Raw genomic sequence first — 26505 nt, forward strand, 5'->3', positions numbered from 1 at the left:
AGAATGAAAAATATAATTATTTATTTTTGGGTGCAAACATTAGCACAAAACATTCCACATATCCAAAGCAACACAAATATATTTTAGAACCATTTAAAATCATGGCCATGTGTGTGTGTGTGTGTGTGTGTGCATTCACATGGCACTGATCACATTCACATTTACCAAGTTTCTCACCGTTTTGAGGTATGAAAAAATTCTAAAACATCAAAACAAAACCGTTTGCCTAAAAATGAACCGACAGCACCAGAGGGTTAAGTTAAGGAGAGGCTGCAACCAGACCTCGAAATCTAAAAACGATGTAGAAATGTCTTTCTTCGTCACAATAATGGTGAGTAAGTAACAAAGGATCCCAAAAGAGCCCATAACCCACGATTTCTTACAGAAACACTTATCTTTAACAACCTGCACAATTTGAGTCGTCATTAATGTCTGTATCGCAAACGGTGCGCTGTATTTGAATACTTATGAATGAACCACTAATAAACAAGCAAATGAATGATTAATCAAAGCGAGCACTTAATCCGAGACGCCGGCATCGGTATAGTTTCTTCTGCCAATAGCTGCAGCTGTCTTCAGAGAAATAAAGGCCCCGAAGCGTTGTGATCTTAGCTGGATGATTTACAATAAATGGAACAGCCCAATAAATGAATACACGCGAGAATAGCAGTCTTTTTCTTCTCTCGAACACATACACACTCATCCTCATTATCTGCCTCCATCCCAAACAACTGATACGAGTCACCAGAAGGTAAGTCGCATCATGGAGGAACCATCTGACGACTTCAAACCTCAGCACAGATTTTTTATTTTTCATTTAAACTTTCTGCATTCACTCTCCTATTGAGACTAAGAAACCACAAAAGAAAATAAAAGAGAAAGGCACGATTGTTAGAAGTGAATGTTAATGTCAGACTGCAGCGGGTAATTGCCTTGGCATTTAAATAAGAAGGGATCTTCTGGAATTACTGAAACGTTCCTGGTGCTATTCTCCAGAAACATAGCTACTTTTTAAAATCAAATAACGGCACCGAGAAGACCGGTTAAACAAGAGCACCGCAAAAATATAACTCTATTTACATTTTACTTCCAGGAGAATTATGCAAACATCCCGAAACCAGGGTAAAGTAGAAGGAAAAGAGCGTTTTTTTTAGTTCAGTGATAACCTTTAAAATATATTGAAAGCGATAATTGTCTAAATAAATAAAATGCAACTTAGCCTTAACAGCAACTTTACTTATTTATACGCCCTGTTAGCATAAGTGTGGAGGGTTGATAATAAATGAAAGATCATTCATCTTGTTTTTAGTCAGGCGCTTGTTCTGCACTGGCATCATGGAAACTGTGGGTGTCAGCAGAGATACACTGAGGCTGCTCCGAGACAGACTTCCTTCGAACATCAGACACCTTTGAAAAAGGCATTTGGCCGGTGTGATTTGTTTTAGCATGCCAAGCATCCATCCAAATTAATTTTCCACTGTGATTTTGCTAATGAAAAGGACACATAGCGAGGACTATATACTAAATGCTACAAGGCACAAGCAAAGGGTGCAACATCTGTTGGGTGCACGATGTAACCAAAGCCACATGTGCAAGGAAAAACAGACTTCTTTTTTTCTAGATGCTTAAAGAAAACACAAAAATCAATCGGCTTAAATGCATCCATTGATTTTTCAATGCAGTGATGTTGACACGTGCTTAATGTTGGATGTCGGGAGAGATACCTTGCACTGTGGATGGAGTCATGTTTAAATAAACCAAAGGTTTAACTTTGTGGTCACCGTTAAACACAGCGACTGCAATGTCACATTAATGAATAACTTGAATATGCTTTCGAATCAGAGCAGCCCACTGACCGATGAAGGTTGCTTTAAAAAGCTTGTTATTCTTAAAAAGGACCTTCAAGCTTAAGGCTGAATTGCACGTAAAACACATAGCAATGTGAAGTTACCTGATATAGCTCATATCTTGCTTTGCTATACCGTAAAGGAAGATGTTCTGGAACTGATATATTCCACCACTGTCCCTGCGATGTCTCATGAGCTGATCCGCAACAATTTCTGCATGCTGGTCTGCAAAAACCTTGAAAAAGCTGTATGATCTATACTGCATGTGGTTTTTGAAAAACTGTGTTTCAAGCAAACATAACCTTGCAGCGGTTCGGTCTAAGACTGGGATCGTGTTTTAGGGGGATACAGGAGAGTTAGAGACAACCTGATCAAGGAAAGGAATTCACTTTGTGAATTTCAGATCACCATCCTGGACGGTAATGTAGCAGTAAGCTTCCTGTACTATATTTAAAAAAATATGTTTTGATTTATCGCAGGATATTGATATCTCCAAAGACTTTAAAGCATCATGTATGCATTTATATGAATTAAACATAATGTTTTCACCTTTATTATACAGCAGGCTTAAAAGAATGGTGCTTGCCGTAGGCCATGAATTTTCAATATCCATGAAAACATTTTATTTTTTTAGCCATATTTTCTAAATGATGTGGCTTTTGTAAATTGTTAAGTCATTCAGATGACAAAGCTAAATATATTTGTTTTCAGTGCAGCTTAACTTGATATATCTTATGCAATCCTGCTTCTCACGTATACATTTGTCTTCGTTTTATGATGATTACATGTTTTAAAATATAAATACAGTAAGAACATTTTTGTGGTGTGCTCAAAGTGTTGTTTTGCTGGTTTTCTTGTGTCGTGTTAATCTTTTCACTGCTGCAGCTTCACAGTTTATTCAAGGGTTATTACACAATATTTGTTCATATTGTGACCAAAAGTAGGCATAAATAGCTGCTATGACAGACATGTGCAATAATGCAATATACCCGGTTACGTAGCATGTATGCCAAACATCTTTAGCTATCCTCATATTGTTTCAAACCCGTACAACTTTCATCCATTAAACGCAAAAAGTGTTTTTTTATTGCATTAATTTGCTAGTCAGTCATTGCGGCTACAATCTATGAAAAAAAATTGCATTGGCATTTTTGAGAGAGATATGCGCCTTTTTCGACATAAGACGCAATAAAATTCAGGCATAAACTTTATATCATTATGTCAAATCAGTCCCTTCACAGCCGCATGAAAATTTCGTTTGCGTAGTGGCCTGTATGAAGGCAGCATTTTTTCGATGCAAAATTCATTTATTTCATTGGTGTATCATGCACAGCGCCGCGACGGTTCTTTATGCTGATAGGTTCGAACGAGTGTCCGTTATTGGAATAAAGAGTCACGATTGGCCAGCCACCTGTCAACGTTTTTCCGTTTGTGTTTGTCAACGTTCGAGGCTTTGCGCGCTCTCATTGGCTGATCCTCGGCTTCTGTCAGCGGTTTCTTTGCAGCGGATTGGCTGAAGCATGACCCGCCTTGTTCTACCTGTCTCGCTGTGAGAGGCTGAATGATTCTTCCTGCTGTATGGAGCAGAACCGCCCTATTTCCCCCCTCCTACAGTGGGTCTCGTGTGCCGAGTGGTACAAGCCGGTTAGCATGCCACTCAGACGCGGAATCTACTGCAAATAAATCCAGATTGTTCACACACAACGCCGAATACCTGCAGTTGGAGCGAAGGCCTGGTTGCGCAGAAATATTGGCGCCGAGGAGGGAGCGGGTTGGTGGAAAGAGGGGTGCGTGGCGGTGGGAAGTGCTCTTCTAACCAAATCCTCCAGAACATGGCGGAGCACCACACCGCCTCCGACTGCAAGCACAAAGCCAGCTCCAACGCCGGAGGTTCGGTCTCGGGCAACGGACGGCCCAACTCCCCGGCTGGATGCGGCGGCAGCGGAGGAGGCCTGTCCGGGGGACTGACGCAGCCGGCGGGATGGCAGTCTTTGCTGTCGTTCACTATTCTCTTTCTGGCCTGGTTGGCAGGGTTCAGCTCGCGACTTTTCGCTGTTATTCGCTTCGAGAGCATCATTCACGAGTTCGACCCTTGGTGAGTATAAATGCGGGAGGCTTTGTGGCGCATTTTTAATTTGACGTTTGGAGATGTAATGCACGATTAATCTCGCCATGAACGGAGTGTCAGCGCGTGATGCACAAAGCTCCCGCGATCCTCCATTCATTTCAGCGTAATTGTCTCAGGAAGCATTTTGTCTCTGCGCGGTACGTCCGTGCTTGACAATTTTGACACGTAACCGCATGGCAGCTGCCCTCCATCTTTTTTTTTTTTTTTTTTTTTTTTTTTAAATTCTAGATAAATAAAATCGATTGCGATAGTGCTTGCGCTAGCAGCGGGCCATTTTAATCTAGCACTGCTGTTTATTACGTTCTGTTGAGGTATATAATGAATGTTACGGCGAGGTGTCGTGAAATTCAAAATGAGGAAATGAACTGCTGTATCTGTTTAAGTTTAGGTTCATGTCAAGTCGTTTAACTTTTATCGCTTGAAATGTCCTACAATGTAGTTTGTTACTGTTGCTAGTAGGTAATTGAATAGCTAAGTAACGTCATTGGTCCTAGTACTATGTATTCAATTATTCATTCATTACATACTGGAGCATGCAGTTTCGACAAATTTAAAAACTATTAATTGTGATACACATTAGTACTATTGTCTAGTCAGTCAGTATTGGGAGATCAGGAACTAGTAACCAAGTACACGTTTTTACTATTAAAAATGCTAAAACTGGAATAGGTACTATTTGAAAGTGAAAAATGTATCTGTACCACAGATTACTGTAGTATCCAACGACTAATGACCTTTAATATGCATCACTGTCGCTGTTACTTATTGTAAATTATTAGTATGTAACTCAATAGCGACTATAAGCTTAGCTGTTGACAAGGAGTAGTCACTGTGGTACAATATGGGTCACTGATAATTAAGGTTAAGTAACAATATTGGCTAAGTTTTATGTTAAAATGACTCTCCACCCAATGTTGATACTATTAATGTTCGCATATTCATACAATATTTGTTTCATAATGTCAGATTTGCAGATGAGTTTAATTCTCCTGATCTGCAGAGCTGTCAAATGCAAGCTCTTAACTTCTGCTTTAGAACTAATTGTGTATTTTTAGCACTAAAACGTTTAATCCATTCATGAATCATAGGTTTGAATTAAACCCCTTGTGCAGCAATTACATCCAGTTGAGACTCAAAAGCATTCAGTACCATTTTCTTTAATGTATAGCTCACTGCCACTTATTTCCTCATGCCCTCTGTTAAGAGCCGTTAAGGCATACCTGTTTATGAGAGTCTGATTTATAAAGTCTCAAGGTGATGTATGAGGCTTTGTGAATTTAGGTCAGCTTCTGATTTTATCATGATTGGAGACTTTATGGTCACGCTTACCGTAACTGATTCTTTAAACACAATAATGGTATAATCAGGTTTGTGTTAGAATGCATTTGAGTAGCTGTGCCGTGTCTGGCATTTATAGAGAATAACAGCAGGACCATCCTTTCACGTTATGGTCCCAATTTTTAGATTTGCAGTCATAACTGCTTATGGTGAGGGTCATGGTGCTCTGCATTCATTAGTCTGAACGGAAGATCAAAGACTTATCTATGTGCTTAAACAAGCAAACTCTTAACCCGCCTCCTAGGCTAAAACTAATGATATTCAATGGAAGAACATCTGCATGCAAAGCGGGTGAACTTGATAAGAGTATAGCTTTTTTTTAGTTTCTTCCAGTCAGGGCTTTCACTTGGATTAAGTGTGGACAAAGGTAAAGTTTGGCAATTGCAAATGATGTAGCTCAAAATATTTGTCTAAAAAAAAAAAAAAGTAATAGTACTAAAGGCCCAAAATCATTGACTGCTTGTTAAGTTCTTCTTTTATTGTTCTAGCTTTATGGTGGCTCATTGCCGAATAGTTTTACTACCAATAGTTTTTTTTAAATACACTTTAGAATTGTTTAAATACAAATACAGGTTTTGGTTTTTGGGCTAAATGAAGACTTCTGTAAAAAATATATATACATTTTTAATGTTTCACTGGTGGTTTATTTGGGCAGAGATCTAACATAGTGTTCACGTTGCCTGATTAATTTTTTAGCTTTGTTTATGGTATCTAGTCATATACTTGGTAGCTTTTTTGTGGCTTTTGTATCACATTATGTATATGTGCGATATTACATTTCAGTATTACACTGATTTGTGTTTTGTTGTCATTCCTATCCTGAGAGTTGCAGGTCTTTCTTGATCTAGCAATCTTTTATCTGATTGACTGAATTGATGCAGCTTTTCAGAGTTAGGGCACACATCATTATTGCTGTTTTTTTTTTTTTTTGCCATGTTGAATGAAACGTGTTTTCAGCATACCCGGCCAATGCAAAAGGCTTGACAAAATAATTATAGTGGGCAAGGTTTGCAACATTTGTGTTTTTAGGATGTTTGAAAGGTATTCATAAATTGGTTTGAGGCACCTAGTAGCACGCTGACTAGACCTCCATCCGCAGAACTGAGATTTCTCTATGTGGTCTATTATTGTGGTCCCTGAACAGCACATAAATGCAAAATAAACTCTATTTTGTTGCTTTGTGTTGGCCAGACAGCTTGTTTGTGTAGGAAGTAGGTTTTTACAGTCCGCCTGATAGAGTTGGATACTGCAGTCCAGTAGGAACGCCTACTAGCAAACAACAGCACAGAGACTCGACGACCTCCAGCCATTTAATATCTATATGTGTGAACACCCCCTAAAACCGCACATGGCCATTGATATACATGTTTAAGAATGCGCTCTCATTGGCTCTGTGGAATGGAGACATAAATGGACTGCACCACTTGCATGAGCAGATTTAATTAGCAAACTGGGCATTTCTGTTTGCTAATGGGCTTTCTGAATTTTATTGGGATGGTTTTCTAAACCATTTACATATAATGGCTCAGCCAACCGTGCTTGTGTCATTAGCCCATTTCCATTCAGAGCGTTCATAAAACAAACAGCAAACCCTGAAATGGCACGATCATTTATTTAGCATGATGCTACTTTGTTCCTTGTGATGCTGTTGCACACTTGGGCACGTCTGTTGGCATCTGTTAATGCCGAAGTGTGTTGTGTGCTTTTTTTTTTTTTTTTAAACATTAAAATAAATACTCCTGTCTCTGCTTGTTTGAGCAACATAACACAGTAGAATTGGTTGAACCAATTGCATAAATTTGAGAAATCTCTTTGGCCGGACAATGTCCATTGTGTTAATATATTAATAAGTGTGCTTTGTTTGTCTGTGGTGTGCATTAATACTTAATAAATTTTTTTTTTTAAAGCCTGTGTTGTCGGTTTGATTGTGTGACTTCCAAATCCTTTTCATTCTTTTCTGCCTTTTTGTGCAATTGGAGTGCATTCAAGCGGCCTCTGATGTAACCCGCTGATTGCGTTTGTAAGAATTAAATCTGAGTTTGTCGGTGCTGTTTATTTTGCTGTGAATAAGAGACTGTATTCTTGTGATTCATAGTGTTTACCTTTTGTTTGCCTGCACATATGCGACTGTCCTCTCAAGTGTGGCATTGACACCTCTCAGGCTATTGTGCGCTCTCTTTCAGTAATCTACTTTGACATGCAGGAGGAGTTTTTCTTTTTCGCTGGCAGGCGTGCATTGGCTCAGATTGATTTTCCAGCTCTGTTAGTCATATGAATGTTGAGAAGCTTTTAACTGAGTGTGAGCACTCAAGTCCCTTTGTAGAGGTTGGGATGCAGGTCCCTCTGGGTTATTGGTTTCCTGGGCTCAGTCTTGGATCCAAGCCTGCTGACATTCACCAGTCATTCAGTATGCATAATATTTTGATAATTCTAGGATTTGATCCTGAGAAGACTTGTAACATGCTGAAATAAACACCTACAGGCTTTTGAAATGCAGCGTTACCTGCAGTTGCACCAGGTGATGGAGTTTTTTTTTTTTTTTTTTTTAATGCCGGATTCAGATACTGAAGGGAGATTTATTCACCCTGTCCCTGTAAATAACACCATTTAAAATGGTTTAGAGCCTGACCGGGCATCATAAGTGTTTGGAAATTGCAATAACTCTGAGAGCACCTTGCTTTAAAATGCTTTGTTTTTTTTCTTCTTCTCCGTTTCCAGCCAGGAGCTTCATTGATTGGAGAGCTCAAATGAGTAATTGTTTCATGTCCAGATAATTTCAGTGCAACACACACACTTTGGTTCTCTGGGTGTCTCATTTAGATCCAGCACACTGCCCCGAGCCTGCTCTGTCCTTTCTCATTTTTGGATGCTGGAGTGCTGCGTTTCCTGTTCTGCTTTTCTACTCTTAATTCCTCTAGTGTATTCTGTCTACTGTTTTTCTCTCTTGCTTTGGCTTGTGCGCTTCTTTCAACCTCTTAAGGCGAATAACAAAGCCTGCTATTAGGGCTGGAATGAAAGTCAAACTGTGTAGAGGTGTTTTGTTTGTTTTTTTTTGTGTGTGTGTGTGTGTGTGTGTGTATTATTTTTATTTGTAAGCATAATATAGAAATGTGTATATGTGTGTTTCTATACGCGTTTAATCTACAATAATGTATGTAAACAACTAATCATTTGACAGTAGCTGTGTGTTTGTTTATATTTTAAATGTTTGACGTTTTATCTTAAATTTTTTTGGAATTTGGCTTATTCACCTGATGCACTACATTTAATAAATATTTAAAACCTATATTTCACCTGATTAGAAATGTTGTTCGTGTGAGTGGAGCCATTCGAGAATATTGCAGTACTGTCAGGTAAAATATTGCCTCTCTGTTTCTTTTTTTTTTTTTTTTTTCCTTCCCCATCTCTTGTGAGATAAAATGAATCATACTGTGAAATGAGTTTGATCATATTGCCCACGTCTAACCCCTATGTTCTGTTTGCGCAACAGAAATAAGAGCTGCAATGCAAAGCTCATATTTCTGTTTTACCTTTCCCCCATTTTCTTTGAATCCCGTTCTTATCTCCGTCTCCGCTCTCTCTATCCATATGGCATTATCCATCCACCCTTGTGTTAATTGAGCTTTCATCCTGTATCTCCCTGACCGGGGCTGCATTGTCTGTGACGGGCATTCTGATCTGAAGAAGCATTTGAGTGCCACTTATCTCCGAGCCGCCTGTGGAGTTGAGCTGCTCTCTTGTATATCTGAATGAGATTCTACTTTTATTGGAGGATATGAGGAGAATTATAATGTTTTAGGGACCACAGAGCCCTTGTTGCCTCCGGCTGGCCTTGAATATAAGTCGTCGTATTAATTAGTCTCTAAAAGGAGCAGAGGAGGCCAAGCACCGGTCATCTTTTTTTTTTTTTACCCTGCTAGGCATAACCTGTTCAAGGCATTGTTAGAGAATAGAGGGAAGCACTGTGATAATTAGGATGGTTTAAAATGGCACCAGCTACTGTAGTGCTTTTTTTATCTGTCTAGTTAGCATCGCTGATGCCACTGCAACTCGATCTACGTTTATGACCTCTTCATATTTTATTAGGAAGTTTATTAATATTACTTCCTGTTCGACTGACCGCATCTTTAGCTTTTCTGCATTTAGCAGCCTAGTAAATTTGACCTTCACTTCATTTGCTTTTAAGTCTTATTGTTGTCTGTGTAGTTATAAAAACAGGGTTGGATGATATGTATAGGTAGCTTTAATGTTATTTTAACCTTTCTGTAATAATGTTGTTACATTTTATGTTATTGTGTTATATTGTTTTAATCGCATATTGCTTTAAACTAATGTTAATAATAGTTGTTTTCTATTTCTGGTTGTTATTCCTTAAAACCTAACAAATAATGGGGATCGATATATAAGCCGATATTGTCATTCTTTTAAATATTGGGATCAGATTTGCATTGGAAGTTGGACTTATTTTGACAGTGCTGAGAACAGAAAGCTCCTATTTCCATCTTCATTTGCTTACGGTCTCTGTAATACAGTTCTGTAGAATTATAAAACAGAACTGGTGAACGAAGAACTTGCACAGTAATGACCTTTATAGCATTTGCAAAATTAGTTTTGTTGTTTTTGTTTAAATGCTTCTTTATTTTTGGAAAGACAGATAGCTATCTATAGAAAAATTGCTATCTAAGGATAAATGTATTTATTTTTCAAGATGCAGTTTTCTGAAGTTGTTTCACAATCCCTTTTTTTTTTTTTTTTTTTTTTTTTTTTTGGTAAATTTACTTTCAGCAATTTGTGTTTTTACATTGTGTGTTGTCATGCATATATTTATAACAATAAATTGCAGATCATTGTTCGTACTACCAAAAATGATGTAGAAAAGAAGGTTTTTGTTAGAGCTGGTGAGAATTTTGGCAGCCCAGAAATCAATCTGAACTTCTTGGCCTGCATGAACAAAATCTTTGTTTTTAAGCCCTGCTTTATTCTTAAAACTGGTATATATCGCCCACACTGAAATGGAAGCAAGGTTTTAGTTTGTTGTTTGCTCCTGTTGCTTGACTAGTTGTGTCTGTAGCCTTTCTCCCACTCATTTCATTCATGCAATGTCATCTTTGCTTGAGGTCAAAGAGGAGCAGTTAACACTGTCCAACTGACTGTGTAAACATGATTATGGGGCCATGTCTTTTTTTCTTCTTTCATACTGTAGGAGTCTCTCACCTTAGCTTCTCCTCCTTATTAAAAGCCAGATGTGGTCTATAAGGTTGCTTGTATTGTAATGTTCAAGCTTGCCTGTTGATATCTTATGATAGTTCACAGCTGTTAAAACTCAGATTTATAATGCGCTTAAACAAGGGGTGCAAGGCGGTCAGTTATGAAATCAAGTTAGATGTACTAAGGTCTCCTTCCAATGATGTTTTCAATTTCGGGGGAACAAAGTAGGGCTGAAAATTGTGGATGCAATTGGCAGAAAACCAAAAAAGCTTTGTAAATTTAAATAAAATAATAAATTAAAATTAAATAATAAAGAGTAATTTTGTAAGATTTTGTTCGTTTAACACAATTTTAATGATACTGAATATAAATAAATAATTAGTGGAATTAGTTACTGAAAGTAACAAAGCTGGGCAGAATTTAGGCTATATTAATAACACTTTACAATAGGGAAATTAGTTAACATTAGTTAAGTACTATGGTTAACACAAACTAATCATGAACAAACAGATGGTTAATGTTATTTATTTACTAATGCAGTATTAAAATAAAAGTTGTGCTTGTTAGTTAATGGACTAGTTAATGGAACTAACAACTATTATCATTAACATTGAAGACAAAAAATATATGCTAAAAAAATGTAATCATAAGAGGGTAGCGGCAGCTGTACTACAGCATGTTACAGCGCAATAGCTTTAAGTATGCTACATAAAAAAAATCCTTCTATACTGTACAAGCAACTGCTGCACGTTCATTGAGCGGCTGGTTTTCTTTTTCTGGCAAAAATGGAAAATGTCATTTTCGCCATTTGGCCGACATTTCGGCGCCTCCCTAGAAAGAAATCAACAATTTTTCTATATTTCAGGTCTCCTGAAGGAGTGTGATTGCTTAGTTTATGAAACACACTGAAATTTAGGCTAAGTATTTATTTGCAAATTCTGTGTCTTTTCTTTCTAAAGAATCAGTAGAATCGGTTCACAAATCCAAACGATTCATTCCATAGTCAGATGGCTTTGGTTTGAGTTCAACTATTAAATTGCAGACTTTTTTTTTTTTTTTTTATTCACTGCCATATTATATCAGAAGAAAGTAGGTCAGAACAACATGAGAATAAGTAAATGATGAAAGAGTGTCATTTTAAAACGAGCTCTTCTTTTAATACCTGGTGTAAACAAGGCCTCAGAGAACTTTGTGGCTGTCAGTCATTGTGAATTTAACTCTTTGTTCATTGACACAAGACCCTGTTTATCTGCGGCGCATAATTATCTGTGACAATTAAGCCCAGATATGGGATCATTAGCAATTTTCAGAGGACTGATACAGAGAAATCTAGTTTGGGAAAAACGTATCAGACTCAGTTTCTGGTTAATAAAATGTAAGATTCAAAGTAGCACTGATTACCTAATTATTGCAGACGGAGGTTTTCTAATCTGTCATCACACAGTGATATGCTAAATATTAATCGCTGTGGTTTTTCGGCCCACTTGGGTAAAGTTATTTGCTCTGTGTGCGATACACAATGTGTCGCAGGCGTCTTTGTATGCCGAAACGGAATGGGTTTAATTAGGATGTGCTCACTTAGCTGAGCTGCTTTGCATTCACAGCACAAGCTTTTCCCCTTGCCAATTACGGGCCCTCAAAGTTATTCCAAGAGCGTTGCTTTGATGTGCTTGTGTCAGGCGGGACGAACTCCTTGTCCTCATCCGGAAAACCTTCCGTATCATTCCTCAAGGTTAATCAGTTCTTTTATGTTGGATTAAATCTCCAGGAAATGAACACAAAGGAAGTGAGATGTGAATTTGGCATTTGCTGTTGGTTTTCCTCCTCCCATCAGCGATTAAAAAGATTAAAGGTTTTTCAGTATGAGGCTTGATCGATGCTTAAATCATTCAGACTGATTGCTTTGACCAGATGCGCTTGACGCGTGAATCGGGATTCTAAAATCTAGTCAGGCGTTTCATGAGTTTCTGAAGCCCAATTTCTTCTTTTAAAAAGAACAGTCGCCCAATCACTTACAGCTGACTGATCTGTTGATCCAGCCAGTTCGGTTATGAAATCTCTTTATCCTTTTTGTTTTTCTTTCACAGAGTTCGGGTCAGCAGCGGATCCATTGATGCAAAAGGATATACTTGAATTGCTAAATTTCAAAGTCTACATTCTCATTTGATGTATTCAGAGCAGCTCATGTGCTTGCTTTTACTTGCAGATTGTGTCTAACTGATTTATTTAAAAATGTATCACCTAAATGTATTTTAGATTTGTACGTCGTATAACCTTTTGTTAATTGTGTACCTTGTATGATTTATTCAGAGTTCACCATGCTGGCATGGCATTAAAAATAAAAATACAATTACTTGCAGGTTAATTTGGTAACACTAACAGTTGCAATATTTTAATAAAATTATTGGTACATTTTATAATTGGTATTAATACAAGCTGATAGCTAATATAGTTGAAACCTAAAGTGTTACCATGAATTTTTATCATACGCCAATCATTATTACTGACATGGTCTCATTTTCACTAACATTTTAAAACACCAGCAAGTCCAGATAATTAATTCAGATTGATTAACATCTCAAGCAAATGTGATGTATTGTTGTTTTTTTTAAAGGTCAGAGTTTATTTACATTCATAGCAAATAAAATGTGTTACAATCAATTTACGCAAATGACATTTGTAAATAATTATATTTCAGCTGGACAGGAAAATAAAGTGGCTGGAGTGAGCTGTGCAGCGTGACCAAAATTGAAATGCAGTATCCCCGAATTTCAAGTTTAAATGCCTTCATTGATTGCAATGCGAACGATCTAGTCTTGTTCAAGCCAGTCAAGCCAAAAATGAGCCGTTGTGGTCCTTTGGTTCTTGGTTTGAGACCAGCAGTTAAAGAGGTTTGGTGCAGAGCCATGTATTTTGGCCCACAACCTCATTCTCTTTGTTGGAAACTAGGTGTGCGTAAATGATAGACACAAATAGAAATATTCTTTCACCGGCATCTGTTTATACCACGTTTAATTGTGCTTGCTTATTTCTTTCTATTTATATTACTTGTCGTTGTCTAATGGTCAATTGGTTATTCTATAAAAAACACTAATGTTCATTGTTGTTGTTATTATTACCAAATCTCCAAATACAAATCAAATCTGTACATTATAATTCACTTGTAGCTTTTACAGCAATTGACTTCAGAATAGATTTTAGTATTCCATTGTTTTTATTTTGACAACACAATAGAGAATTTACATTTTTATAAAGAGCCTACATAAAAACAATTACCAACTTATTAAATTGGCCTGAATGCAATGTCAGTGCACAAAAAAAAATTATCCTTTTGAAATGGAAGAGAATTTACAGTCAGTTTCTTCTGAAATTAAAGACATTTGGATTCTCATCCTTGTCTTTTACGGGGTTGAGTATTCTGCAAAGCACCAGCACTCACTTTTACTCCCTGACATATTTAATGCACACGGAGACAGCGCATCTCATTTTATAAACCATAACTCTTTTCCATATATTATTCAGCCATCAGACCTCTTTCTGCTGAGTTGCTCTGCCTGAAGCAGTCTTGCTTAGACAGACCCATTTTTAATGGAGCAGGTAAAAAGAGCAAACTTGAAGTCCCATCACTCCACTATCAAACCTCCAACCTGGCCTGAACTTGCAGTCTTCACTTTTACAGAAGGATCCATGGATTCACGGAGCACCTGTGTTGTTGAGGTTTGGTCTTTGTAACTGTCTTACATGGGTTGGAATGCTGTATCAATGTAGTGTACTTTCTCCACTGTGTACCGACATGATTTTGATGCCATCTTCTCGTTGATGGTGAAGCCTTTGTTTTTTACTTGTGTAAGTGCCTTATGTCCGGGCCGTGACTTAATCTTGTGGTACGATTGAATCCGGACTCTGAAGTTAATGAGTTTGAGATGCGTGTTTGTTTTGGGCTGTACTGATTGAGGTCAGATACGTTGGCCCTTCGGCCACCTTTAGAACTCTTTAAGCGTAAAAGCCTCTCTTTAATTCTTTGAAAGGTAGAAGGCTGTCTCGTTTGATCGCAGTAATTGGATTTTTTTATTTTTTTTTCTAAGAGAAAAAAGGTTAGTGAAGGAGTAAAACCCAAGGAACATCCACAGACTGTTTACCTCAGAGTCTGCTTCTATTTTTGTCTAGAAAATAGGGATGTGCAAAACTGTATTAAAAAAAAACAAAAAACATTTGTCTGTGGTTTGTCACGTTGGCTAATAAGGAAGCCCTGTTTAATAGGCTAGTTTCAGGTTCACCTGAACCAATGTGTTGGTTGAACAACACTAGATGGTAAACAACAAAATGTAGAAAACAAGCAGTTTTGCTTGGATCAAATTGAGTGGATGTTAAAGGATTTCTAGACTCTACTTTTTGTTTGTTTTGCATATAGTTGACCATACAGTGTTATTTAATTAGTGTTTAGTTGAGAGAGTTGTTTAAGAGCAGTGACCGATTTTCTTTGCTTTAGTCTGTTATTCATTGTACTGGTTTATTTGGTGTGAATTACGGATGAGTTATTTTTGGAATTACTTAACAATCTTTCCTCAGAGTTTGTCATCTTCCATATTTCCAAGTCTTTCCGTTTTCATCAACTTCAGACTCCTATCTGCCCCAGACTCCAAACTCCTTGTACGCTCCATGCCTGCATCCTGATTAAACTGATGCAGGCGTAATGTCAGCCATCAAATTTAATATGACAAGCTACCCAGACTGACGACTCAGGGTAAATTATTACAATCATTTTTCCACATCCTCAATCCTAGGGAAATGTGGTGATATCCTGCCTACAATCTTGAAGTCTAAAATGTCTGACTTTTGCCCTCTGATATGCGCATGGTGTGATGGAGAGAAGTAATCAGACTTACAAGAAACCAATCCTCGGGTCCAGGCAGCCCTCAGTCTCATTATGATACTTTTAGTCGCGGTGAAACATTTCAGATTTAATACGTTTCTCTTCCTTTTTGTCCTGTAATGCCTTATACCAGGTCTTAATGGCCACTTACATGGAGAGCGATTTGCTGTGACGATGTGACTGGAAGTCATTCGTTTTCAATAATAGTTGGCGGTTTGAAGTTCACTGTTGGAAGCAGTGAAGCTCACTCAATTTGTTGCCTACTTTGGATACTTCAGTGAAGTAAAAATGCCTTGTCAACCTCCCACGGTATCAGCATCACACTCCTTTATGATACAAGGTTGAGCTCTTTCAGCCTGTGCAGGCAATTATTAGATTCCTCGGTTCATTCTTACCTATATGTTTTTCCATTTTAGTTACATTTGCCCAGCAACAGGATATTAACCTCATCCTGCCTTTACTGCAGTCTTGAGCTCTGAACTACTGCTTGATGTCTTTAATTGCTTTAATACCTTTTAAAAGTTGTTCAACTTTCTTCAAGTGCCTCAGTGCTTCTCAACTCTGGATCTCAGCCACACTCGGTCTACAAGAAACTCCTTGGTTATGCAACCTTTGTGTCAAGCATTCCCAGCCATGCTTTAAGCAGCAATTTCTCCCATACTCTCAGCAGTGGCTGTTAATAAATGTTAGGTTGCTCCACGCCATTGAATGGGACCTTTTCAAAGCTCTGCGTGTATGTCCACGCAGTGTGAAATTGAGTTTTATGAAGTGCAGAGTTTAGAGTCGGAGGAAACGTCGAGCGGAACACGTGTCACGGAGGTTAAACTGCAGAATAAAGAAAACCAGTTCACTGCGCTCATAAAGACATCTCTATGTATCCAGCTGATAATACTGTCACGAAATCTGATAGTCTTGCACATTGTCTGCTGAGATTACCCCACCTTAAAATGACATGGCTCAGTGTCGCCCCGGGTCATTTCCTGGTGACTTCCCTGTGATTGTGTTTCCTGGAGAAGATTGTTGGAGAAGAGTATTCGGTCACGGAAGCGTTGGGGTGTTTCTTCAACTTATGTCCCAAGGGATGATTTTTATTAAAAAAATCTTTTCTTTTCGTTATGAAGGTCAGAAACTATGGTTATGAACTTTTCTCTACGCCTGCGTTTAGTTTTTCTGCATTTCAGTAGCTTTTTATCCTCCATCTGTTGTTATAGCATGTATTAAATTATGATCATTTAAATGCATTAATACTAATTAAAATGAGAATTATGAAACAGTATGTGGGATTTTATGTTTAAAATGTCTTATGTCCATTACCCAACAGGAAGCATAAATACATTACTTAATTTTTGATTTTCCTCTTTGTCGAATGCACTGGTTAACTTTTATTGGATAAGCTGGATTGTAACTAGAGGTTGTTGTTTTTTTTGTTTTTTTTCCCCAAAATGCCCGTAGTTGATGAGTAAAGCCATCAATTGACGATATTTTAATTTATTAGCATATAACCAAAGTCTCTATAATACAAGTCTGTTTACTCGATGGGCATGTTCATAACAGCATTTCCAAGCAGCTATTTATGTAGGTAATAGGCATTCGAGTACATTTTCTGTCTGCTTGAATGGAAACAAAAATCTCCAGAAGATTGCATTTCAATAATATTTCTCAGACCTGCAATAACACCTGACAACAAGGGTATCATTTGCTTTTGCTGCTGTGTTCATGTTGTTTCCTTGCAGAGAGGACATTGCAGTGCTCAGTGAATGCCAAGGACCCGGTTCAGATATCAGAGCGTGATGGAGAGTTTGACCCTGCCAGTAAAGGTTCCTGAATCTTTAGCCTCTCTAGAGAGGGGAAAAAAAGGTCTGCGAAGTGGAATGAAAGCTAGCAGGTTGTGGTGTCAGTTAGCAGCCGGGGTCACTGATGGATGGTTTGTGTGCTTTTAAAGGGGTCTTTAAATACACATGATTCACAGTTCTATGGTTTCTCCTACTCAAGCGTCGGGTTGCCAGATTGTCCTCCGAACGCTGAACGTTTCTTGCCAGCGAGACGGGTGTATTACAAAATAGTGAGGACATTAATCTGATGGCAGGCCGTGCGCTGACACTTGCCATGCATGCAGAATCTGATTAAATAAATCCAGAAGTAATGCTTTTCTATCCCACTGGACACAATCTACTTGCATTACAATAGCAGCAATCAGGAATCCACTGGAGCTGTAAACGTCCAATAAGAAAGGAGTATTTGATGGAGCCTCGCCCGGGCTGATGCTATATTTTACGTGAATGAAACTGAGGCTGTGAGGGTTAGCCGTTGTTCGCTTTAATGGGTTGTGCTGCCATAAGGTCCTGTAATCCCATCTCCACATTGCGTCTCAATTATTTTTTCATTTATTTTATTTGACTGACTAGCCTTTGATGGATTCTTCCTCGGAGGCTAATTTTCATTTGCGCAACTTAACTGATTATGATCCATTTGAATGTTTTCTCATTGAACATTTATGGCTGGTAATCTTAAAGAGATTATATTTACTCATCCACTTGTTTTTTTTTTTTTGTTTTTTTTTATCATAGGTGTTAACACATTGCACGATAATTCTGAGAATGATTCTGTTTGTCTTTTAGCAGGGCTCTTCCTGCATATATTATTGAGCTTATGCATTTTAGTGAGCTAGGCTTTGCTTAGTCCTTGTTTTTTTCTGTGCTAAAAATAGAATGTTTAGTTTAAATACGAAGCAATTACTCAGGGCTGTGCATTGAATTTTTTCTTTCCCCCCCCCTCTCTGGTTAAGGAGACTTTTTAAAAGCTAGTTGTCTTATATTCTGGTGTTTTAGTAAAGAAAAGGTTTTAGATTGAGCACTCTGGAGTTTGGAGAGATAGCAGGGCACAGTTTGCTGAACTTGGGCTGATAAAGGCATTAGAGAGGATTACACAGTTTAATTGCAGCCATGTTCATAGTGCTTTTTGTTTGAAGTTTTTGTTAATCAGGTATGCATCAAATTAATGCTTCCAAGTTGATAAAGACTGCCAGGAAATGCATTTGTTTTAGCACTGGAGTTTTGAAGTGTTTATAAAACTCAATAAAACACTCATAGAATAAGTAGTGTTTTTGATAAAGAAATATGCAGTAATATATGAATGTGTGTATAAATAGCAAGCGATTTCTTCAATGCATCCGAAATACAACTCCGTATCATTTGAGTATTTATTTTATTTATTCATCCTGCTGCAGAAATCTGGCCTCAAGAAAAATCAGCAGAAATGCTTGTTCAAGTATGCATGACTGATTGAACAGGTGTCTTTTTTTTGTCTGTGTGCACTGAACACAGTGAGTCAACAATTCCTGTCCTTGGAAATACTTGTCCTTCAAGATTAAATAACCAAAACGTCTTTTTCCATCTCTTTAAATGATTTCTGTTGGTTGTTAACCATTTAAGTGTATCCCAGTGGATGTTTTTTTTTTTTGTTGTAGTCTTTGTGCTTTGACACCAGAGGTGATTGGCAGTTGAGTATTTAATCTGTCATTTAGAAAGCGTCTTAACACTCGCACCGCTTCTTGCCGTCGAATACATTGTGACAGGCCAATGTTTATAAAATGCTATTTCCTCCCCCATTAGTTTTGACAAGATGTTCTGTTCTATTCTTTTTTTGGCTGCAGGTTCAACTACAGATCAACTCATCATCTAACAACTAATGGCTTTTACGAGTTTCTCAACTGGTTTGATGAGAGGGCCTGGTACCCATTGGGCAGAATAGTGGGAGGGACGGTAAGTCTGTTTTTTTTTTTTTTTTTTTTTTTTTCTCTCCTCCTCTATGGTTACACTCATTATGACCCATATATTTAATTTGACCAATAACATTTATAAGTCTTTTATTTTACATTATTTGTTTCTTAGTTTTGTTTAAAACTAAAATGTTTAAAACAGTTTGTTCACAGTACTTTAATGTACTTTAAAAAATTGTATTTAAGATTATATAAATGCAGCAGGAGTAGATTTCTGCCTGTAGTAATTTTCTGCCATCCACAAGTCTTTTTATAATCAGTTAAGTCATTTCATAAAAATTCCCTTCTAATTCCCTTCCTAATGCAGAATTACTTCATATCATTTGTAGTTGAACGCATGATGTCCACATTATTGTTGCTGCATTCCCATGCTGACAGCTTGCATTTTACATAGTCGCTTGTGAATCTCAGACAGCATAAAATAATTTCAGTTTCTTCCAAACTTTGTGGTTCGCTCCATTTCTTTGACAGCAGACTTCTCGCATCATAGCGTTCTGACCTTGTTCCTCGAACCGTTAATGCTGCAGCATTGTTCACGTATAGAATCTATGCAGAACGTTTTCAGTAATGGTACAGCTAGCAAATTGCTAGATCCATTTTGTCTGCATTTTGACAACGGATCTTGTTAACCTATGACCTCTATATATATATATATATATATATATATATATATATATATATATATATATATATATATATATATATATATATATATATATAAATGCGGTTAAATTCGTGCCAAAGGCTGTTTATGTCTGCCTATGGACAGGCAGCCTCCAGATGATTTCTGCTTGAAAACAGCATCTTTCGTCCCTAAATAAGGCCACCCCCTTTAACACTCCCTGTCACTGAGAAGTGCAATGCTGCTGAACCTAATGAGCTCTTTCCCTGGCTGGAGAAAGTTTGGCTAGCGTTTGGCATCTGACAGCTCTGGTGCTGGAACTGTAGGGGGGCTGCAGGAGGCAGAGAACAGCATCTGTTGTTGTGTACAGTTCAAGCAGTCGTTACAAGGCCTTCAGAGCAGGCTGGTCTGTTCTCAGCACAGCCTGCAGACGCCGCTCATTGCATGAGAGATCAAAGAGAGGGTGGGAATGTTGAAGGTAAAGAACGAGCAGCTTTCGTTCTCGCTGCTGTTTGGCTGCTAAATTCAGCTTCGAACATGAAGAGCATCATCATTGACTCACCCTCATGTTGTTGCAAATTCGTATGAATTTTTAACATGAACACAAAAGATATTTTGGTCATACAGTAAAAGTCAATTGGGTCCAAAATATATTTTTCAAAAGATCTTTTTTTAGGTTTAGCAAGGTTTAGAATGAAATAAAGATCAATAAAAAAAGAAATACATTTTGCAGTAAATTTTGCAGTCATGTTTTTGTTTCTTTTGAAGGGATTTGGAGAAATTTTGCATTAATTCAGTTGATCACAAACAGTAGTGAATGTTTCTTTAGAATGAGAGTTGATAAAATAAGAGCTGATTAACATCACAGTAAACTGTAATCCAAGCCAAATGTACTGTAATTTTAATGCCAACTACAGTCCATCTGTTAACATCTTGAAAAGTAAAAAGCTGCATGTTTATAAGAAGCAAATCCATCGAGACATTTTCATTTTAAACTATAACCAAAATGCCAAAATAATGCTGTTTTCAGTGGAAAAGCCCATCCCCTGTTGTACCTGCGTGTACAAAATCACCCCTCTGTATTTGTTTAGAACTCTAATATTTATGCATATTTCTCTCCTAGTTCAGACAGCTTTTTTTTCCACTGGAAAAAGCACTGGAATGGCACAAAAACATCTTGAAGGATTTGTCAGTGATGGACTTGTTTGGAAAAACAAGCAGCTTTTCACTCTACAAGATGTTAATTAATGGAGTTGTGTGAATTCCTGTGTTTTCATTGGCTTTTTAGCTCATTCTGATGGCACCCATTCACTGCAGAGGAAAAAAAAAAGAAACAAATATACTCCCTGAATAGCCTGAGGGTGATCGAGAGACTTTTTAGGTGAACTATTCCTTTAAAACAGTTGATTACCAAGCTCCTAAGGGTGTACTTGAGCTAAACTTCTCATTATCTTTATGACTTGGGGCCAATCAAATATTTAGGATTGTTTACACACTTTCTTACAGATCCTGATTTTATTACTTTTTTTTTTTTTTTTTTTTCCTCAAATTGCTGCAGGCAAATGCCTAGTTGATCAATTTTGCATTCGATTGCAGCTAAGAGTATCTTCCAAATCTCATCTTTTGCAGGTGTATCCTGGTCTGATGGTGACGGCGGGCCTGATCCACTACATACTGAATCTGCTTCATGTGACAGTTCACATACGTGATGTCTGCGTGTTTCTGGCCCCCGTTTTCAGCGGCCTGACCGCCATTTCTACCTTCCTGTTAACCCGGGAGCTGTGGAACCAGGGTGCCGGTCTACTGGCTGCGTGTTTCATCGCCATCGTACCAGGCTACATATCCCGCTCTGTAGCTGGCTCGTTTGACAACGAGGGCATCGCCATTTTTGCCTTGCAGTTTACCTACTACCTATGGGTGAGTTAGTTTAAAATGTAACAGTTTGTTTGTTCATTTATTCATCAAAACTAATATAAAATGAATAATACTGTTTAAATTGGGTCCTATACCAAGTCTCCTGATAGCAATTTGTCATTTACTGTTAATCATGAGTGTCATGAGAGAAGTAGCTATCCAGTTTAACTATGGAACTACTTTGAGTCAGAATCATTTGTTTATGAATCTGAATACCATTATCTGTTATATTGAGTATGATCAATTAATCAGTTTTATTAGAATTTGTCTGAATCAATAGTTATTCAAATCATTAGTGATTTGGCTCTCTGGTTCTGTTGAGTCACATTTTTCTGTAAATCACTTGATTCAGATTACATAATTGGTGTGAATAATTTATGAATCTATATTCTAGTTCTCCGGTTCTGTTCTCTTACAGTGGTTAAGAGCTCAGTGGAAAAGAAAATTCTCAGTGAATTTGTTTTGTTCATAACAGGTATTATTTGACTTTAAAGGACTTGGAATATAACGCATGAGTCATCAGGACTAGTTTTATGATGCCCATTGAGAACTGGTCGAAAATGACTAAAAACCCATTTCAGCAAGTGTTGCACTGTTCCACACTGTTGAAATGATGAATTAACCTTGATAGACATTCATCACGCTTTTTTCAGCTGAACGACAAGACAACTGGAACGGATGCAGTGGCAGCATACTTTGTCTCTTTTGGCGCTGTGATTTTTAGCCCATCTCTTCTCTCTGGAGCTCACTGTCAGCTGAAACGCCAAGGACTTTGCTGTCAAGCCTGACTTAAACATTGAATTTCTTTGGTCTCTTTCTTATCTCTGAGCGTTCGTTGTCTTGGCTTTGTTTGAGGTGATGGTATCGGAGCCTTTGTTTGGGATTAGCAGAATTAACTTAAGTGTGTCCTCTCCACACAGGTGAAATCAGTGAAAACTGGCTCGGTCTTCTGGACCATCGGCTGCTGCCTTTCATACTTTTACATGGTGAGTTTTCATTGGATTTTTTTTATGTTTGAGTGGTTTATGGCATTTTATTTCTTTTAATGGTACTTGGTAATACCATAGTAAATAACTTAGACAGCCACTGCTTAGGGAATTTCTCTGGTTTTGGTACTACTTGAAACTTTGGTTTGGTAAGAAAGAGCATTTGATTGCTGATGGTTACATATGCTCTTTATAATCACTCTTGGGTTATATGACATCATACAAATCAATCAATCAATCACATTTGTGTAAAGAACTTACTGTTTGTGTCTGGTTCCTGTGATCTTTCTCGGGCTCGTCTAGGAGTTCTGGTCTTCAATGTAGGTCATCTCTTGGTGCTGATCCACCATCTGATCTGGATACTGGATACGAAACTGGATACGAAAGAAACAGCCTAGAGATGGGGCTTTTATCTTGATTTAAACTGACAGAGTGTGTCTGCCTCTCGAACAGTTTTAGGTATATTGTTCCAGAGTTTGGGTGCTGAATGTGAAAAGGATCTGCCGCCCACAGTTGATTTTGATATTCTAGGTATTATCAAACGGCCAGAGTTTTGAAAACACAGTGGATGCAAAGGACTATTTATAATGTGATATGAGCTTACTCAAGTAATCTATGCAGTGTTTGATAGGGACACCGATCGGGTGTTGTAGCGCCACTTCAAGTAGAACACACCATGTGCAGTGAGGCCTGCTAGTCTTTATATTAGGGAAAAAAAAAACAAGCTCAGGATCAATGAAGAGAGAATCACGATGGATCGGATAATGTCTTTTTTTTTTTTCCTCCGTCTTTTTTTTTTCCTCCCTCTGTGCTATGTGACCAATGTAGCCCAATTTGGTATTGAGTTGTGAAATTTATTATTTTTGCTGAATCTGTCAAAAATGACTATCAAATGAGTTACAAGCAAACTCATCCGTCTAAAATGGCCCATTTACCCACTGAATCAACTGTGCGCTTTTGGAAATTATCGTTTGATTTTACTCAATGAAGCGTAAGTCATTAGTTAGTCTTATCATTCGATTCATAGAGTTAGTTTGAAGCAAGGTTCATGAGACGTAAAACGGTGTAATTGCTGTGAAATATTGTTGCATAATATAAAGTTAAGGATCCATGATCATTAAGTGGAATCGTAAGCTGAACCAAAATCATTAAATTCTTATGATTCCCGTCCATAGTGTTGAGTGTTCTGGGGCTGGTTGCACGTCTCTCTCGCTCTTTTTCAACCCATTAATGTGATATGTAAAATAAATGAAAAAGCAAACAGCACCAATCTATCATGCCACCCTGGTGGGGGCCACGCGCCAGTCGGTTATGAATATCAGCCATTTCTGAAACTTGAGCTTCTTCCCCTAGAGGAAGGCAGCGCTCATTAATAATGAAAGCCTACAGCCCTGCCCAGCCCCCAGTAGTCTCTGGCTTTCCAAATGTGTTTATAAACATAAATGACACCAGTGCAATCTGAGCCATCTGCTCCATTGAGACCTTGGGGTCCAGTACAGTCCAATATGGCCCAGAGGCTCTACCGGGGGCATGAGTTGAGAGATGCTCTCTTGAACGGGACATCCTAAGTGACCTAGAAAAGTGCAGAGGAATCAAAGGCTGAGTGTGCTAATGGAATTTTCTGGTAAATGTGGTGTATCATAGGGGCTGAGAGCCAGCAGAGACCTGGGCGATAAGATATAACTTGGTCACGACACACTGCGTTTCTTTACCTTTAGTGTGTGGCTGTTCAAAACAGTGGTATATTGCATGCGTCGCATATGGGTGTTAAAGAAAGAGAGAGCTCTCAGCCATGCGACAGTGAGTTAGGCTATTTACACTTCAGTTTTTACGATGTCAGATAACTATGCAAATCCATTTATATAAATGGGAATAGTGTGCTGACAAGTTGAGCGGGAAACCACAACTGTCCTACAGTACTGTTTGCTGTATTTCAGTTTTATTTAGAATGGCTCCTTCCATGGCATAAATGAGCTTATACAATAGTCTTTTCTGTCAAATACATTGTCAAAGTGTATAGGCAAACTAAAGCAGTTATAGGACACATGCAGGCAAAATTTATTTATATATTTTTTAAATATATAAACAGTTGAGTGAAAGCTAACAATTTTAGTAAGTGGCTAATGATAGATATTTAGTTGCCGTAGTTGCTAAATTTAGTTTGTTCTGTTTTCTGAGCTTCCAATAATTTTGGGGTTTTTGTTTAAAGATAAACACCACTGTTGACTGGTTTTACACGTCCTGTTAAATCTATTTAATTATTTTAAATATTTAAGTTTTTATTAATTTAGGAATTTTTAAAAGCAATAAATTGCAGTTAATCACATCCAAATAATAGCTTTTGTTTGCATAATACGTGCTTATGCTGTTTGTGTGTATATATAAATGCATAGACATACTGTGTATATATTTAAATGTAGTAATGTCTATACTTTTATTCATATAATTTATATTATAAATAAGCGTTATATAAAATAAAGTTTTTCTTAAATGCACGTATGTATTGTTTATATATGCATAAATGTAGGCAGTACAGTAAAACAAAAAACAGACTTATTTTGCATTTATTTAATCATCTGACAGCACTAGTTTTATTTAATATTGTCAATGTCAATCATTAATTTGTCAATTATACAGTAACCCTTTAGTCTCGATGCAAAAGTTATTGTACTATGTGTGTAAATGTTGTTAATTTTAATCAGTTTTACTCTGACAGAAATAGTTTTCAATTAAAGAAACATTTTAGTTGACTGTCAAATTACAAACTTAAACCAGAGCATGTTTGCAGGGATATTTCAATATGAATAACTTCATATGCTGATGATGATTAATATACACAAAAAACGCTTAATACACCGTGAACAACATTACCTTTGTTGCAACCCGAATCCCTGAAATGTAATAACCATTAAATTAATAAGTGTTAACCACTTTTCTAAAAAAAATCAAAAAATCCTAATCTACGAATCCTGATACAGTATCATGTGGCAACATTTTTCAGTATGTAGCTGTTATTTGTTTATTTGTGTGCGTAACGTGACGTGTTTTGTGTTGCAGGTGTCTGCATGGGGAGGATACGTCTTCATCATCAACCTGATTCCTCTCCATGTTTTCGTGCTTCTCCTTATGCAGCGCTTCAGCAGGAGGCTGTACATCGGTGAGTCACCTGTGTTGTGTGTATGTTTGTGTGAGCATCTCTGCTTTTTGTATGAAGTACACACATCACCACCGCCCACACAATCACGCCACGTAGTGCTTGTTCTCCCGTACAATAATGAAGCGTGAACCTGCTTTTTCCCACTTGCTTTTTGATTTGGACGCACAGAGATGCTTGCGCAGCCGCGGTTGCTAAGTGCTCGACAGCACGAGTCTCTCTCATCATTGACAGCAGCATTTAAAGTTGATGTTGATGTTTAATGACACATCTTTTCCGCCCACTTCACTCTTGCCTTTCACAACCAATCACATATACAGCGCTGATCTGAGGATGCATGGATCTTCTTGTTGCGGAAAAAGCCTTTGAATCTAGACATGCGGTCTTAAACGGCAAAACAACATGCTAACTGTGTCAATTAGGACCTCCGATAGCACGAATAAGCTTTCCGCAAAGCAAAAAGACAACTGTTTTTTTCCTTCAAGAGCAAAGAGTAATTTCATTCGCCTTCGATGGGTTACGCCATTTATTTTTTTTTTTTTTTTAGACGAATGAATAATTAAAGGTGCAGTGTTTTTGTGAGGCTCCTGAGTGAGCACTCTGATAAAAGACCGGGGGCCTTGTGCCACTGGACTAATTTTGTTTAAATCTTTATTA

The 26505-nt window shown here is 37.7% G+C and overlaps 1 protein-coding gene across 1 annotated transcript in view; it reads left to right on the forward strand.

The window, feature by feature from the left end:
- The first annotated feature begins 3440 nt into the window (after positions 1-3440).
- stt3b (STT3 oligosaccharyltransferase complex catalytic subunit B) overlaps positions 3441-26505 on the forward strand; it is a 37623-nt gene continuing 14558 nt past the window's right edge. The window contains exons 1-5 of the mRNA XM_043261107.1: positions 3441-3942; positions 19047-19155; positions 21424-21711; positions 22629-22694; positions 25752-25851. Coding sequence (XP_043117042.1) covers positions 3680-3942; positions 19047-19155; positions 21424-21711; positions 22629-22694; positions 25752-25851 — 826 coding nt within the window. The 5' untranslated portion in view covers positions 3441-3679. The remainder of the gene's footprint in view (positions 3943-19046; positions 19156-21423; positions 21712-22628; positions 22695-25751; positions 25852-26505) is intronic.

Source organism: Puntigrus tetrazona, chromosome 16 (assembly GCF_018831695.1).
Source record: "Puntigrus tetrazona isolate hp1 chromosome 16, ASM1883169v1, whole genome shotgun sequence".
Classification (NCBI taxonomy): Eukaryota; Metazoa; Chordata; class Actinopteri; order Cypriniformes; family Cyprinidae; genus Puntigrus; species Puntigrus tetrazona.